Raw genomic sequence first — 17,788 nt, 5'->3', positions numbered from 1 at the left:
AAAAAAAAAAAAAAAAAAGCTACAGACATGGAAACAAATGGAGCCAGCTGTGACCCCCAAGAAGCTTCATCTACAAAAACAGCCTCATAGCTAGATTTGGCCCATGGGCTGTAGTTATACTGACTTGTTTTTTAGTTTTTTTTTTTTTTTTTGGAGACAGGGTATCACTGTCGCCCAGGCTGGAGTGCATTGGCATAATCTTGGTTCTCTGCAACCTCCACCCCCCAGGCTCAAGCGATCCTCCCACCTCAGCCTCCTGGAGGAATCACAGATGCACACCACCATGCTCAGCCAATTTTTTTGTATTTTTGGTAGAGATGGGGTTTCACCATGTTGCCCAGGCTGGTCTTGAAGTCGAGTTTGTGATCCACCTACCTCGGCCTCCCAAAGTGCTGGGATTACAGGTGTGAGCCATGGTGCCCAGCTGACTCTTGTTTTATTTTTATTTATTTATTTTTTTGAGACAGAGTCTCCCTTTGTCACCCAGGCTGGAGTGCAGTGGTACCATCTCGGCTCACTGCAACTTCCACCTCCCAGGCTCAAGCAATCCTCCTACCTCAGCCTCCTGAGTAACTGGAACCACAGATGCACATCACCATGCCACGCTAATTTTTTTGTATTTTTGGTAGAGACGGGGTTTGACCATGTTGCCCAGGCTGGTCTTGAAGTTGAGCTTGCGATCCACCTACCTCGGCCTCCCAAAGTGCTGGGATTACAGGTGTGAGCCACGGCACCTAGCTGACTCTTGTTTTATTTTTATTTATTTATTTTTTTGAGACAGAGTCTCGGTCTCTCGCTCTGTTACCCAGGCTGGAGTGCAGTAGCCCAATCTTGGCTCACTGCAACCTCTGCCTCCCGGGATTAAGTGATTCTCATGCCTCAGCCTCCCAAGTAGCTGGGATTACAGGCATGAGCCACTGAGCCCAGCTGACCCGTTTTAAAGGATAAGTTGAGTCATGTCATTCCTCTATTTTAAAACCCTATTGTGTCTCTCTATCATAACTAGGACAAAACCCAAGCTCCTTCCTCAGCCACAGCCAACAAGCCCAGAGTGGTCTGGTCCCTGCGTTCCCTGCACTCTGCCCCGCCCATCTTCCCATCCTAGGACGTGCCAGGCTTGTGTCTAGTTCGTGCCTCTGCACTTGCTCTTCCTTTTGCTGAGACCATTTTCCCCAGCTTTTCCCAGGCTCCTCCTCATCATGTAGGTCTCAATGCAAATGTCATAACCCCAGAGAAGGCCTGCCGTGGCCAGCGTCCCCCCATTATTCCTCTTACCCCGTTATTGCTTATTACTTCGCCCCAGTTTATATTCATCGCCTTATCAATAGCTGACACTATCTTACAGATTTATTATGTATTTATTTGCCTTTCTTCCCCTTCCAGCCTCCACTAAGGGTATAAGCTTTTTGAGAGCAGGATGAGCTTCAGACACAGCCCCTGCTGGGTAGATTCTCAATACCTTTCATTGACTCGTGGACTTTAAGCAACCTAATATCCAATATTTCTGGGCTCAGTTTGCTTATCTGCAAAACGGGGATTATAATACCTAACAGCAAAGCTGCTAGGAATACTCCAAGCCTGGCACTTAAGAAGGCTCAATAAATGACAGCTCTACGGATTTCTGCTCTTACTGCCGCGGTTGGGAGGAAGGCCTGTCTTACTCTCTCTGACAGACACCTACTGTTTTTCTCTCGTGGCCTCTGTTACCTCTCCCATCTGACTCGGGGAGCATCTCTGAGTATCTCTCTGAGGTCAGCCTGTGTCTAAATCATCTTGCTTTATCTTCCCAACAACCCAATAATGCAGGTAGTAGCTAATCAGAGCCAAGTCAAGTGAGGCTCAAGGAGGTTCAGTAACTTACTCCAGAACCAGGACTTGAACCCAGAACTGGCTCCACGACCAGTGTCCCTTGCCTTGGCTGCTTAGTCCCCAGGGGCCTCCCAGACCCACAGGGGGCTGACTTGGTGGTGGCCTCCCCTGCAAAGGTGAGAACAGGCAGGCTCTTCAGGCGGATCCAGCCCGAGCCCCGTCCTGTGTCTCTGTCAGGCCAGACTCAGAGGGCACAAAGCCGTCTGGTGCCAAGCCCTTGTGGCGGGGGCCTCCACAGTCAGCCTCATGACTGGTCCTCACCACCACCCATTTCGCAGAAGAGGAAACAGAAGCTCGCATGGCTGCTGCGCCTGCCCCGGTTGTCCGTGATGATCCTCTATGGACAGGCATCTGGATGGAGCCAGTGCCGGGCCCAGGCGTGTGTGGGGAGCGGGGCTCTCACCCGATAGGCCGCCTTGAGGCCCCCGTTATCGGCGATGTTCTCCCCCAGGGTGTGCCGCCCGTTCACTGGCTCCCCGTTCACGCTGTAGTTGCTGTACTGTTCAACCATGCACTCGGTCTGACGCTTGAAGGCCTCCACGGACGAGTTCTTCCACCACGGTCGGAGGTTCCCATCCTTGTCATACTCCCGTCCTGTGGGTCAGAGGGAGGCATCATGTCAAGGGAGGGAGTGGCAGAGCGGGGACCTGCTACTCCTCCCTCCTCCTGGTGAGAAGTGGTTCATCCGTCCACCCCCGTCCTCCAGCCAGCATGGGGAGACGAGGTCCCTGTGAGTGCCGAGGGACATGGATGGGGAGGCCGGTCAGAGGCGGGAGAGGATGGAGGAGAGAGATCCAGGGAAAGCCCCATCGTGGTCTGAGGCTCAGTGGGGCTTGCTTTGTTTTCTTTTTCTTTTTTTTTTTTTTTTTTGAGACAGAGTCTCACTCTGCCACCCAGGCTGGAGTACAATGGCGCAATCTCAGCTCACTGCAACCTGTGCCTCCTGGGTTCAAGTGATTCTCGTGCCTCAGCCTCTGGAGTAGCTAGGATTACAGGCACATGCCACCATGTCTAACTGATTTCTGTATTTTTTTTTTAGTAGAGACGGGGGGTCTCACCATGTTGGCCAGGTTGGTCTGGAACTCCTGACGTCAAGTGATCTGCCTGCCTCGGCCTCCCAAAGTGCTGGGATTACAGGTGTGAGTCACCGCGCCTGGCCTATTTTCAACACTGCCTAACTGACCCTGAGTAACAGATGCCTAGGAAGAGGCAGATGGAGCCAGCCGACTTAGGATCACAAGACAGGCCCAGGCCACCCAGGTCTCTGCCTCTTCCATCTCCGCCTGGGAGTCCCCAAGGTAGGAGGCAATGAGGAGGATTTTGGACATTAGTTGGGGAGGAGGGACTGACTTCAACGCCCTGATTGCAGTTGGACTGGAGAAGTCTCTGGAGTGGTGAAGAAATGTCCACTCCCTGCTAAACCTAATAGGAATCCCAAGTGCCGGACAACTTCCACGAGCGGGGCACCTCACTACACACTTCACAGTCCTCCCAATCACCACGGGAGGGTGGAACCATCACGCTCCTTTTACAGACAAGACGTGGGGTCCTGGAGAAATGACAGCACCTGCTAAACTTCATATAATCGGCAGGTGGCACAGCAAGGATTTGAACCCAGATCCTTCTGTCTCCAAAGCTAACACCTTAGAAGTGAAGGGTGCAGAGCCTGTAACCCCAGCACTTTGGGAGGCCAAGACGGGCAGATCACGAGGTCAGGAGATGGAGACCATCCTGGCTAACATGGTGAAACCCCGTCTCTACTAAAAATACATAAATTAGCCGGGCGAGGTGGTGGGCGCCTGTAGTCCCAGCTACTCGGGAGGCTGAGGCAGAAGAATGGTGAGAACCTGGGAGGCGGAGGTTGCAGTGAGCCGAGATCACACCACTGCACTCCAGCCTGGGCGACAAAGAGAGACTCCATCTCAAAAAAAAAATAATAATAAATAAATAAAATAAAAAAGAAGTGAAGGGTACAGAAAGCAGAGGCAGTGGGGCCTGGAAGACGACTGGCCCAGTCTGAAGGGGCCCAAGGAACCTGTACCAGGCAGTGGTGTGATCATAATCATAGTTCACTGTAGCCTCAAACTCCTGGGCTCAAGTGAGCCTCCTACCTCAGCCTCCCAAGTAGCTAGGACTATTAAAATTTTGCCACCACGCCTGGCTAAATTTTTACTTTCTTAGTAGATACATTTTATTTTATTTTATTTTATTGAGAGGGAGTCTCGCTCTGTCACCCAGGCTGGAGTGCAATGGCACAATCTCAGCTCACTGCAACCTCTGCCTCCCAGATTCAAATGATTCTCCTGCCTCAGCCTCCTGAGTAGCTGGGATTACAGGCACCAGCCACCATGCCCAGGTAATTTTTGGATTTTTAGTAGAGACAGGGTTTCGCCATGTTGGCCAGGCTGGTCTCAAACTCCTGACCTCAGGTGATCTGCCTGCCTTGGCCTCCCACAGCTCTGGGATTACAGGCATCAGCCACCATGCCCACCCTAATTTTTTGTTTAGTAGAGATGGAGGTCCTGCTATGTTGCCCAGGCTGGTCTCAAACTCCTACCCTCAAGCAATTCTCCTCTAAAAGCACTGAGATTACAGGCATGAGCCATCGTGCCCAGCTGGAAGTCGTACCTTGATCATCAAAAGCATGAGTCAGTTCATGGCCCACGACGACACCGATGCCACCGAAGTTTAAGGCCCTGGAGGGAAGGACACAAAGATGGAGGTGATGCTTTGACAGGAGGGCCTCTCCCTCTTACCCAGGTATGGGAACCTCAGTTCCTGGGCTTGGAGACATAACAAAATTCCACAGGGCTCTGTGTGGATAAGGGTGTGGTCATGGCCTGAGTCTCCAGCGAGGCCCGTGAAGCCAGACAGAGGCTGGGCACAGTCTGTGTGGTCGGCTGTGCCCACTGGGCACCACGCACTGTGCTAGATGCTCTACAGACCGAACTGTCCTCTTCAGTCATTGCAAAAGAGTTAGCCATGGTCACCACTGACCAGCTCTATTCATGAGTAGACCAAGGCTGGGAATGGGTCAATTGCTTTGCCCAAGGGCCACACAGTCATCAAATAGCAGACATGGGATTCAAACGGAGACAGCAGCCTTAACCCTCTCCACTCCCCAGCTCTGACTGTGCTATAACATTGTCAGGGGGGCGCTTCCCTTAGGCAGGGCTCTTAATTCCATGAGATGCTCCCAATACCCACTGTGCAGGGCTTCCAGATCTCACTGGAGGGAAGGAAAGTGGGTGAGGATGTTGCTTCCTCTGCAACATCTCTGACCGCCCAAGCCACCCGGACCACTGGGGCAGAGATCACACGGTGAGACTGGCTTGGTCATATGGGCCATGGGACTGGGCTGCGGGTTCACTGAGGGTTGGGGAAAAGAATTGGGGTAGGGGCCCCAGAGGCAGCCTACTTGGGTGAGGAACGCGTGTAGAATGGTGCCTGTAGGATCCCGGCCGGAAACACAATCTCATTCTTGGTGGGCGAGTAGTAGGCGTTCACCATGGGCGGGGTCATGCTCCACCTACAAGCAACACACACGTGGGAGGCCTCAGCACAGGGTGGGAGGCAGGTGGGGACAGCCTGCGTGGAGCACTGCTTAGGGATGGGGATCAAGGACATTAAAAATGCAGACTCTCCTTGACCCCAGGCCCAAGTGCACACAAGTACAAGGACATCTACAGAAGGACTGTTTGTTTTGAGACAGGGTCTAGTTCTGTCACCTAGGCTGGAGTGCAGTTGTGTGATCATGGCTGACTGCAGCCTCAACTTCTGAGCCTCAAGCCATCCTCCTGCCTCGGACTCCCAAAGTGCTGGGATTATGGGCGTTAGCCATTGTGCCCGGGTGCAGGACTGTTTTTTAGGAGAAAACTAGAAAACACCTGCCTATAAATAAATCAGTTAATTAATGATGTCACATCACACGGTGGAATACTGAGGTTCTTACAAAGAGCAGGAAGGGCCATTAGATTTTGAAATGTCAGTGCACAGTGGCTCATGCTTGTAATCCCAGGACTTTGGGAGGCTGAGGTGGGTGAATCACTTCAGGCCAGGAGTTCAGGACCAGCCTGGCCAACATGGCAAAACCCCGTCTCCACTAAAAATACAAAAAAATTAACAAGGTGTGATGGCGCACACTTGTAATCCCAGCTACGTGGGTGGCTGAGGCATGAGAATCGCTTAAACCTGGGAGGTGGAGGTTGCAGTCAGTTGCAATTGCGCCACTGCACTCCAACCTGGATGACAAAGCGAGACTGTCTCAAGAAAAAAAGAAAAAGAAAAAAAAAGAAAAAAAGAAAAGAAAAGAAAAAGATTTTGAAAAGTCACCATTGTCTAGGCTTGAAGAGTATCTGTTAGCAGTTTTCAAAGTGTGGTCTGTAGACACCTGGCGGGGAGGGTCCTCAAGACCCTTTTAGGGGATCTATGAAATCAAAACTATCTTATTTATTTATTTTTTGAGACAGAGTTTTGCTCTTGTCACCCAGGCTGGAGTGCAGTGGCATGATCTTGGCTCACTGCAACCTCTGCCTCCTGGGTTCAAGCGATTCTCCTGCCTCAGCCTCCCAAGTAGCTGAGATTACAGGCCCCTACCACCACGTCTGACTAATTTTTGTATTTTTAGTAGAGATGGGGTTTCACTGCATTGGCAAACTCAGGTGATCCGCCCGCCTTGGCCTCCCAAAGTGCTGGGATTACAGGCGTGAGCCACTGCACCCGGCTGAAATCAAAACTATTTTCATAATATTAAGATGTGATTTCCCTTTTCCATTGTGTCACTTGCATAGATGGTACAAAAGCAACAGTAGGTAAAACTGCTGGAGCCTGACATGAATCAAGGAAGTTCTGGTGGTCACTGAGCCCCGAGTTCCTCATTAGCATGGGCTCACAGCCAAAATAAAAAGCCAATTAGCCATTTTCACTTAGAACATCCTTGATGAAGTAGTTTGCTTGCTTTCCCTCTTTCCCTCCCTTCCTTCCTTTCTTTCCTTTCTATTTATTTATTTTGAGGCAGAATCTCACTCTGTCACCCACGCTGGAGTGCAGTGGTGTGACCTCCGCTCACTGCAACCTACACCTCCCAGGTTCAAGTGATTCTCCTGCCTTAGCTGGGATTACAGGTGTGCACCACCACCCATGGTTAATTTTTTTGTATTTTTAGCAGAGACAGGTTTTCGTCATGTTGTTCAGGCTGAACTCCTGGCCTCAAGTAACCCGCCCACCTTGGCCTCCCAAAGTGTTGGGATTACAGGCGTGAGCCACTGTACCCGGTCATAATGATTAATTTCATTACATCTCAACCCCTGAATACAAGACTTCTTTTTTTTAAAAAGCGACAAGATCTTGTTGTGACACCCAGGTTAGAGTGCAGTGGCATGATCATGGCTCACCGCAGCCTTGAACTCCTGGGCTCAAGCTGTCCTCCCGCCTCAGCCTCTCAGGTAGCTGGGACTATAGGCACTCGTGACTATGCCTGAAGAATTTTTTTTTTTAATGTTATAGAGGCGGAGTCTTGCTGTGTTGCCCAGGCTGGTTTTGAACTCCTCAAGCAATCCTCCTGCCTCAGCCTCCTGAAGTGCTGGGATTGCAGGTGTGAGCCACTGCACCTGGCAGAAGACGTTTTCATATTCCATGTGACCAGTGGGAAATCCACATATAAAGCATTCTGCTTTTTTTATGGAACCCTGTTGGTACTTTTAGGGTGACTGGTAAACTATGGAATTTCAGACTTGGATATCTGGCAGACATTTTCTTTAAAATGAATAAAGTGAGCTTATCACCTCAAGGAAAACAACTCAAGCCATCTGTTGCCAATGATAAAAATATGAGATTTTAAAAAAATGTTGAAGTTTCAGGCAAAAATTAAAATTTTGAAAAACTTGTATTGGCCACCACAAGTTTGACACCTTACCGATAATAATTAAAGGCTTTGCTCACGAAGTCAGCAGTGATATTAACAAATGTGGATTTTTTTTTGCTATTGTATAGTGAAAGTATCACCATTTGGAAGATCTGTAAAACTTAGTGAACCATTGTTTTCCAAATGACTAATGCATGTTACAAAATCACACCTGGGTAAAAGATCTATTCAAAGTACAGGACAGACCAATGGAATTTAGTGTAACGGAGTATGAAAAGTTCATGAAGGTTGGGCATGGTGGCTCATGCCTGTAATCCTAGCACTTTGGGAGGCTGAGGAGGGAAGATTGCTTGAGCCCAGGAGTTCGAGACCAGCCTGGGCAACATGGTGAAACTCTATCTCTACAAAAAATTACAAAAATTCCAGCCTGGGTGACATGGTGAAACCTGTCTCTACAAAAAATACAAAAATTAGCCAGATGTGGTGGTGCGCACCTGTAATCCCAGCTACTCAGGGGGCTGAGGCAGGAGGATCACCTGAGCCTGGGAAGGTTGAGGCTGTCGTGAGCTGAGATTACACACTCCAGCCTGCGTGATAAAGTGAAAATAAAAAAGAAAAAAAAAAGTTCATGGATGTGGTTTCAGATTCCATATTGCAATTAACCTTTTCTTTTTTTTTTTTTTTTTGAGACGGAGTCTCGCTCTGTTGCCCAGGCTGGAGTGCAGTGACTGGATCTCGGCTCACTGCAAGCCCCGCCTCCTGGGTTCACGCCATTCTCCTGCCTCAGCCTCCCGAGTAGCTGGGACTCCAGGCGCCCGCCACCTCGCCTGGCTAGTTTTTTTGTACTTTTTAGTAGAGACGGGGTTTCACCGTGTTCGCCAGGATGGTCTCGATCTCCTGACCTCATGATCTGCCCGTCTCGGCCTCCCAAAGTGCTGGGATTACAGGCTTGAGCCACCGCGCCCGGCCGCAATTAACCTTTAAAAAATTATCACTTTTCAAGTTTTGGTGTAGTATCAGTAGAATGTACACAAGTACCAGAAAAGACTATTAAAATATCCCTCATCCCTCCCTTTCCCTTGCCTCACACTAAATTCCTATGTGAGGCAAGAATTCTTTTTTTTTTTTTTGAAACAAAGTCTTGTTCTGTCACCCAGGCTGGAGTGCAGTTAGAGTGCAGTGGCGCGATCTCGGCTCACTGCAACCTCTGCCTCCCAGGTTCAAGCAATTCTCTGCTTCAGCCTCCTGAGTAGCTGGGACTATAGGTGCCTGCCACCACGCCCGGCTAATTTTTTGTATTTTTAGTAGAGGTGGGGTTTCACCATCTTGGTCATGCTGGTCTTCAACTCCTGACCTCGTGATCCACCCACCTCGGCCTCCCAAAGTGTTGGGATTACAGGCGTGAGTCACTGCGCCTGGCCAAGAATTCTTTCTATATATCAAAACAACATATGGTAACAGACTGACTGTGGAATCAGACATGAGAATCTAGTTGTCTTTGATTAAGCCAGACATAAAGAAATTTGCAAAAAGTAAAATGATACCTCTCTTCTCATTAATTTTTTGAAAATAGTTATTTTCCATAAAATTTTAATAACAATCAGGGCCGGGCGTGGTGGCAATGGTGCGATCTTGGCTCACCACAACCTCCGCCTCCCGTGTTCAAGCGATTCTCCTGCTTCAGCCTCCTGAGTAACTGGGATTACAGGAATGTGCTACCACACCTGGGTAATTTTGTATTTTTAGTAGAGACAGGGTTTCTCCATGTTGGTCAGGCTGGTCTTGAACTCCCGACCTCAGGTGATCCACCTGCCTTGACCTCCCAAAGTGCTGGGATTACAGACATGAGCCACCATGCCCGGCAATAATTTTTTTAAGAGTGTAGAAGGATCCTGAGACCAAAAAAGGTTTTGAAAGTAATGGGATATAGTCATGAGGTATTTGGCATTTCAATGACTTCTCTGGTGCAGAGGGGAAGGGTGAGTAAGGAGTGCAGTGAGATGGATACCACATTTCCCCTGAGAGCCTAGACAGTCACTCTGCTTCCTCCAGGTGAGCCCCACAGCCATGGAAAGGTACTGAGAACTTTATTTATTTTGGGATGGGGTCTCACTCTGTTGCCCAGGGTGGAGTGCAGTGGTGCAATCTCTGTTCACTACAACCTCTGCCTCCCAGGTTCAAACGATTCTCTTGCCTCAGGCTCCCAAGTAGGTAGGATTACAGGTGTGTGCCACCACGCCTGGCTAATTTTTGTATTTTTATTAGAGACAGGATTTCACCATGTTGGCCAGATTGGTCTTGAACTCCTGACCTCAGGTGATCCACCCGCCTTGGCCTACCAAAGTACTGGGATTACTGGTGTAAGCCACCGTGCCTGGCCAAGAACTTTATTTATGTATTTATTTATTTTAGAGCCAGGGTCTTGCTCTGTAGCCCAGGCTGGAGTGCAGTGGTACAACCGTAGCTCACTGTAACCTCAGCCTCCTGGGCTCAAGCGCACGCTACCACGTCCAGCTAATGTTTTAAATTTTTTGTAGAGATGGGGTTTCGCCATGTTGCCGAGGCTGGTCTCAAATTCCTGGGCTCAAGAGATCTTCCCACCTTGGTCTCTTAAGGCATTCGAATTACAGGTGTGAGCCGCGTATCTGGCCAAATGGAGGAATTTAAAATATCGTATTTACATTCAGATAACCACAAATACTTCAATGGGTAGGCAAGGAAATTTAAATACAAAAATTCAAGCTAAGTTAAAATACTTCAGATAAACTGGCAACAGAGCCTATGTCATGTTCTGAAGGTAAAAGCCCACCTTCTTGTACATTGGGGGTGCCCTGGTTGGAGGCTGGAAGTGAAGGAAATAGAGATGTTTGAACCCCTAGAGTCCACCAGGGGGCACCAGAGGCAAAGAGAAGTTGATTGCACCCTTCCCTAAGATTTATCCCAAATGTTTGCAGTGAGAAATGGAAGGAACTTGGACTGAAGACTAGAACTGGGCTGACTACATTTAATGTTTTTGAGGAGACAATTTTTTTTTTTTTTCCAGGCAGGGTCTCGCTGGAGTACAGTGGCATGATCTTGGCTCACTGCAGCCTCGACCTCCTGGGCTCAAGTGATCCTCCCACCTCTGCCTCCCCAGTAGCTGGGACTACAGGTTCGTGCCACCATGCCCAGCTAATTTTTAAAATTTTTTGTAGAGACCACGTCTCCCTCTGTCACCCAACCTGGTCTTGAAGTCTTAGGCTCAAGCGATCTGCCCACCTTGGCCTCCCAAAGTGCTGGGATTGCAGGCGTGAGCTACTGTGCTTGGCCTGAGGAGACACTAAAAAAAAGGACAAAGACCAGGTCTCATTCTAGGTTATCCTGATTTAACGTCAGGAAGCTGTATTTTTTTGAGATGGAGTCTTGCTCTGTCACCCAGACTGGAGTGCAGTGGCACGATCTTGGCTTACTGCAACCTCCGCCTCCTGGGTTCAAGTGATTCTCATGCCTCAGCTACTCACTCCTGAGTAGCTGGGACTACAGGTGTGCGCCACACACCCGGTTAATTTTTTGTATTTTTAGTAGAGACAGGGTTTCGCCACGTTGACCATGGCTGGTCTCAAACTCCTGGGTTCGGGTGATCCACCTGCCTTGGCCTCCCAAAGTGTTGGGATTACAGGCATGAGCCACCACGTCCGGCCAGGAGGCTGTATCTTTGAAAAAGTTCCCCAGAGGACTCTGATGTGCAGTGAGCTTTGGGAAACACAGCTGTCAGGCCCATCCAGAACCTTCCCCAGGCCTCTTTGGGCACCCTGTCCTCATGTCCACCACTCGTGCTAGTGAGGAACTATGGGAAAGCTGCTCTTGCCGGGGTCTCCTTGGGGTCTGGCGCTCCCCAGAGTTCCTCCCATTTGACTGCTATGAGGACCCAAGAGCCAGCTTCTCCCATCCTATTCTGCAGATAATGAAAGGCAGGCTCCAAATCACAAAGCCAGTGGAGCGGGGACACGGTGCCAGATCAGCTCCACTCCAGAGGCTGGGCTCACCGTGCCCACAGGCTGGGCAGACTCAAGCCCACCCCAGCTCCTAGCTGGGCCACACTTCTTTTGTCCTTGGTTTCTTCCTCTGAAAAGTGGGATAACAAGGGCATCCACTCTTCAGACGGCTCTCATGATAGCTGATCGGGTGCACGGTAAGGGTGCAATGAAAGCCAGTTCGTCCCAAGGCTTGCCCACAGGCGGGGAGCTGGCACCTTCCCGGCAGGGCCTGGGGGAACTCACTGATCTCTGTTGGGGGCTTTCCTGAGCTGGTCGGCAGTGACTCTCCATGAGAAGTTGAAAAACCGCATGGCGTTCTCAAAGTAGAGGTCTGGAACTGCGGTGTACTGGAAAAGAGGAAGTGGAGTCACAATCACGGTGTACCCTTGGTGAGAGGCATCTTCCAAGACAGGAAGCCAAGGGCTGTCATGGTTAGGGGATTAATCTGCAGGCTGGAGACTGGAATGCAGGGTTTGGGGCTGCAGGGTCAGTTCTTCTCTTGGCCTTCACCCTGGGACACCAGATGGAATGACACTGTTGCAGGATGTCCCTACAGCAGCACCTGGGCCCAGGTAAGAAATATCTCCCATGTTGTCCAATAGAACCTCCTGCGATGATGGATGTCCTATGCTCTACGCCTGCGCTGTCCAGTATGGCAGACAACTAAGTCTTTTTTTTTTTTTTTTTTTTTTTTTTGTGACGGAGTCTTGTTGTATCGTCCAGGCTGGAGTGCAATGGCATGATCTTGGCTCACTGCAACCTCCACCTCCTGGTTTAAGTGATTCTTGTGCCCCAGCCTCCCTGAGTAGCTGGGATTACAAGCGCGTGTCACCACACTCGGCTAATTTTTGTATTTTTGGTAAAGACGGGGTTTCACCATGTTGGCCAGGCTGGTTTCAAACTCCTGACCTCAGGTGATCTGCCCACCTTGGCCTCCCAAAGTGCTGGGATTACAGGCGTGAGCCACCACGCCCGGCCGCTACTAAGCATTTCAAATGTGGCGAGTGTGGCTTTTAAATTTAATTGAAACTAATTTAAGTTTTAATTATTTAAATAGCTACCTGTGGCTAGTAGCTACCATACTAGATCTCATAAGTAAAGTAGAAATCTATCTGAAATGTCAAGGGCATGACTGTACACCCTTTTCACTACTCGGCCCAGCCTTCTAGCTTTTATTCTGTTTTTTGAGACAGGGTCTTGCTCTGTCGCCTACACAGGAGTGCAGTGGTGCAATCACAGCTTGCTGCAGCCTTGACTTCTTGAGCATAAGCGATCTTCCCATCTCAGCCTCCCATGTAGCTGGGACTATAGGCACACGCCAACATGCCCGGCTAATTTTTTATTTTTTATAGAGATGAGGTCTCACTATGTTGCCCAGGCTGGTCTTAAACTCCTGAGCTCAAGCGATCCCCCCTCCTGGGCCACCCAAAGTGTTGGCATTACAAGCATGAGTCACTGTGCCTGGCTCAGCTCTTGCCAGGTGCAAAATTTTCCCTGGCTCTGGTAAAACGCTGGAGCCTCAGGGACACGACATGGATCCTGGGCTCTGCCCAGGATGCCTCCAGAGGCCCAAGGATTCTGCATCATGACACCCTGGAGCATCTTAAATGATTCTCAAGGAAAAGACTGCAGAATGAGTCTCATGATCTCAGCAGGAGTTTTTATAGTCTTAGCTTCTAAATATAACCATGATGAGAGGTTATTAGATTTTTAAACGCCTGGATTCAGGCTGGGCATGGTGGCTCATGCCTGTAATCCCAGCACTTTGGGAGGCCGAGGCAGGCGGATCATTTGAGGTCAGGAGTTCAAGACCAGCCTGGCCACCAAGGTGAAACCCTCTGTCTCTACTAAAATTACAAAAATCAGCCAGGTGGTGGTGGCACGCGCCTGTAATCCCAGCGACTCGGGAGCCTGAGGCAGGAGAATCACTTGAGCCTGGGAGGCTGAGGTTGCAGTGAGCTGAGATAGCACCACTACACTCCAGTCCGGGCGATAGAATGAGACCCTGTCTCAAAAAAAAAATTTTTTTTAATGCCTGAATTCAAGTATTTCAATCACAAGAAGATATAAAACTTCATAATTTAAGGCAGAAGCACAATCCGCCTAACGGAGTGATTTGTCAAAAGTTCTAACAAGCAGAGATGTATCCACCACTTCTGCTGCCCAAACCAAGCTGGAAAATGCACCTGGGTTTATGATGCTTCCTTCCCATTAGCATTTCAAAGTCAAAATCAGAGGCCCGGGTTTCTGGGGAGGTGGGGGAGGACCATGGGAACAGGAGGCAACTGGAAGCACGACCAGGGAGGGAGGAGGTGGTGTGAGGGTTTTTCCACTTCATACCCCACCCCGATGTCCGAGGGCCACCAATTCTCCCTGCACCTTCTGGGGTCTGTTTCCTCCATTATTCCTACACATTAAATGGAGCTGACCACTTCCAGGGGGCACACAGCACGGGTTCCATACTGACCGGTGGGCACTGCCTGATTGATGGTGGCTACGGGGAGGCAGGGCCTCCAGCTGACCCAGGAGCCAAATTAAGAAGAAGAAGAGGCTTCCTCATGCCTGACCTATCCCCAAACCCCACACCACATCATCCTTCTGTGCTCTGACAAGCATGCTGCCTCCAGCACCCCGTCTGCACCCAGCCCTGCCTCGGCCCTTTTCCGAGGGGGCATTTGGGAACGCGAGGGGGCAGGACAGCAGTTACTCACGTCATTAAACACTTTGTCCAGCTCCTTGGGGTCCATGATGAAGTTGGGGTATCCTATCATGTTGTAGATGGCATCGGCCTGGACAGGACAGATAGAGGAAGTGAGTGCCTGGCAACACCGACCAGGCCAGCCTGAGCTCCTTGGGTGCTGGGCTCACAGTCTGGTGGGCCAAGGGGAACCAGAGCCAGGCCCTGCCTGCCTTGGGCTTTCATGTCTTTTTCTGGAAAGGTTTCCCCCTTGCCAAACTTCTACTTATCCCTTAGGTCTCTGTTTAAATGTCACTTTCCCAAGGGAAGTGTTTGCTGATTCCCACCCCACTGAGGGTGCCAGAGCCTTCCCGCCCCACGGGACGTGCTGCATCTTCCTGCACCTTTTCCCTGTACACTCAGCGAGGTTTATCTTCTACAGACCTTCACGCAATCATGTGCTTGAGGCCTACCCCGAATCCTGCTAGGCCTAGACCGCTCAGCCCCTGAAGGCGAGACAGCATCCAGGCTGTGCTCCCGGATAGAACTGGCCTCTCCGGGCGCGGTGGCTCACGCATGTAATGCCAGCACTTTGGGAGGCTAAGGCGGGTGGATCACCTGAGGTCAGGAGTTCGAGACCAACCTGACCAACATGGAGAAATCCCATCTCTACTAAAAATACAAAATTAACCGGGTGTGGTGGTGCATGCCTGTAATCCCAGCTACTTGGGAGGCTGAGGCAGAAGAATCGCTTGAACCCGGCAGGCAGAGGTTGCGGTGAGCCAAGATCGCGTCACAGCACTCCAGCCTGGGCAACGAGAACGAAACTCTGCCTCAAAAAAAAAAAAAAAAAAAAGAGCTGGCCTCCCCTTCCCCCACCCGCCTCCATCTGTGCTGGACGCCGCAGCACTCCCTCTCCACGCGCCTGGCCAGCCTCACCTTTTCCTTGGCTGATTTTCGGGTTTCCTCGTCCATCCACTTCAGGGTGCTCAGACTTTCCTCAAACGCCTTCTTGATCTCCAGGATTATCTCGGTGGCCTGAGGAGATACACATCACAGCAGTAAGGTCTGGGCACCGGTCTCAAGTAAATGCAACGAGCACCCTGTGCAGAAGAATGATGCAGGGCCAGAGATTAAACTCAATTTTCCAAGCGTCAGGCTGGGTGAGAAGAGGAGCCACAGCTGTGCTTCCAAACCACCGTCCTAACGTGAACGCCCTGCGAGGCAGGACTGGCCTTCCACACACAGGGCTCCATGCTCCAGTAAGCTGAGGCCGAGCTTCAGGAATGTTGGACAAGTCTGCTGCGGGCGTTTTCAGTGCCTTTAGTGTGGAAATAGGCGCTGCAATTCTTCCAGAGGGGGGAGAACACACAGCCTCTCCCAGCCTGATTGGACCACAGCATTCCTTTTTAATGGATCGGGCTTTAAGATCTGGAGTACTCATGTTCCGAGGAGCAGCTTCAGAAATGCCATGTCAGGCTGGAGATGGACAGGTGCTCTCGGGGGTGACAGTGTCATGAGCAGACGAGCTCGAAGATGGAAGGTTGAAGGTTCTAGAGAAGGGGAAGGCAGAGCTGTGCAGCAACAAGAGCAGACGGGCCAGCAGACCCCCAACTCAGACCCTGCCAGCTGCTCACAGGCCAGTCACTGTAATGGATGTGAACCGTGGTTGGCTCACCTCCGGCTGCAGATGACATCGACATAATGAATGCTATCTGTCATCAAGATTGTAACAATAAAATGACCGCTCCCACTGCTTGAACCCTTATTTTGTGGCGGTGCTCAGTGTGTGACATCTCATTTACTTTCTCTCTGTGGGAGGAATGCCCCCATCTCCATATTGCAAATGATGTAAGAGCTGTCTCAGGCTACCCAGCCAGTGGTGAGGCCAGGATCTGAGCTTAGGCCGGGCTGTGTCCACCGCGCTCTGCCATGGCACTCCTCTGCCTGTCTAGAACAAACCTATCACCCACAGAATAAGAAAAACATCACCCTCTGGGCCAGGGCTGCTCTGCCAACATTCTCTCTGGGTCCTTTACAGCCCTTGGAAGTCGGGATGGCTGTCACAGCCTTGCAGGCTCCTGGGAGGCTCACGTGAGCTTGTGCAGAGGAATGGCCTGGCACTGAAGAGCTGCCATTGTGAGACTCCCATCACCCAGGGCTCGAGGAAGTGGGGCCTCTGCATTGAGGCTGTGGCCCCAGAGCCCTTTGCCCGGGAGCAGGAAAGGCCCAGGCTGGGCTGGAGTGTGAACTGACAGGTCTGCGCAGGGCCATAACAATTGTGACCTCACAGCCAATGTCCACGGGGGAGGCACTTACTATGCTCTTGCTGTCCTCGGCGAAGGTTGCTTTGACGAACATGGGGCCCAATGCAAAGCCCAGGTTGTTTTCTGTGTCACTCACGCAAAACTTCCAGCGAGGAAGACAGGTCTGGAAAACACAAGTTGGGGAGCTCACTGGACCCCAGCCCTTCATTTCCCGTTCTTTCCGGGAGGTGGTACCATGTGGGGCCCACGTTTCGTTCTGGAAGTTCAGGGAGAGCTTTCTGGCCCAGTAAAGTTATTTTAGTTACCAGATCAAGAGGCCACTGATACCCCTCACTGCTACCCCCTGCCATTTCCTGAATGCCAGGCTCTGTGCTGGGACTTCACAAGCGATGTCCCATTGAGCCAATCAGTGACCCTCGGGTCTTACAAACCGTTTGACAGATGGGGAAACATACTCGGCACGGAGCAGCTGCTGGTCCAGGGTGCCCCACGAGTGACAAGTGTCACTGGGACAAGATGTGCCTGACCCCACATCCCATGCTCCTACCTACCCCCAGCTCGTCCTGCCTCCTGGGGAGACCAGGAGTCCTGGAGGCAAAGAGCCGTGGGGAGTGACTGGTCTACCTGAGCCACAGAAAAAACTTCCCCAGGGCCAGGGCTCCAGTGCCATTGAAGATCTTCTCAAATGAGAGCACCACAGCAACGCCGCAGGACTTTTTTTTTTTTTTTTTGGCAGGGTCTTGCTCCGTCACCTAGGCTGGAGTGCAGTGATGCGATCACAGCTCACTGCAGCCTCGACCTCCCAGGCTCAAGTGATCTTCCCACCTTAGCCTCCTACATAGCTGGGACGACAGGTGCTTGCCACCATGCCTGGCTAACTTTTTCTATCAAAAAAAAAATTTCTTTTTTGTAAAGACATGGTCCCACTATGTTGCCCAGGCTGGTCTAGAACTCTTGGGCTCAAGTGATCCTCCTGCCTTGACCTCCCAGAGTGCTGAGATTACAGGCGTGCGTGAGCACCACGCCCAGCTCACCGTGGGACTGCAATGCCTTGATTGTTTCTTGGTCTCGCCTATACAGGCGTGCGTGAGCACCA

The 17,788-nt window shown here is 50.8% G+C and overlaps 1 protein-coding gene across 1 annotated transcript in view; it reads right to left on the bottom strand.

Annotated features, from left to right (window-relative positions):
• The window catches only part of ECE1 (endothelin converting enzyme 1), a 103,328-nt gene that overhangs the window by 13,081 nt on the left and 72,459 nt on the right, over positions 1 to 17,788 (bottom strand). The window contains exons 11-17 of the mRNA XM_011990135.1: positions 16,745 to 16,855; positions 15,365 to 15,463; positions 14,460 to 14,537; positions 11,992 to 12,095; positions 5,288 to 5,398; positions 4,498 to 4,565; positions 2,273 to 2,463 (exon numbers count right to left, since the gene is read on the bottom strand). Of these exons, the coding sequence (XP_011845525.1) occupies positions 2,273 to 2,463; positions 4,498 to 4,565; positions 5,288 to 5,398; positions 11,992 to 12,095; positions 14,460 to 14,537; positions 15,365 to 15,463; positions 16,745 to 16,855 (762 nt within the window). The remainder of the gene's footprint in view (positions 1 to 2,272; positions 2,464 to 4,497; positions 4,566 to 5,287; positions 5,399 to 11,991; positions 12,096 to 14,459; positions 14,538 to 15,364; positions 15,464 to 16,744; positions 16,856 to 17,788) is intronic.

Source organism: Mandrillus leucophaeus, unplaced genomic scaffold (assembly GCF_000951045.1).
Source record: "Mandrillus leucophaeus isolate KB7577 unplaced genomic scaffold, Mleu.le_1.0 Scaffold370, whole genome shotgun sequence".
Lineage (NCBI taxonomy): Eukaryota > Metazoa > Chordata > Mammalia > Primates > Cercopithecidae > Mandrillus > Mandrillus leucophaeus.
Note: the sequence above shows the minus strand (reverse complement) of the source record. Positions and strands in the feature narration are given on the sequence as shown.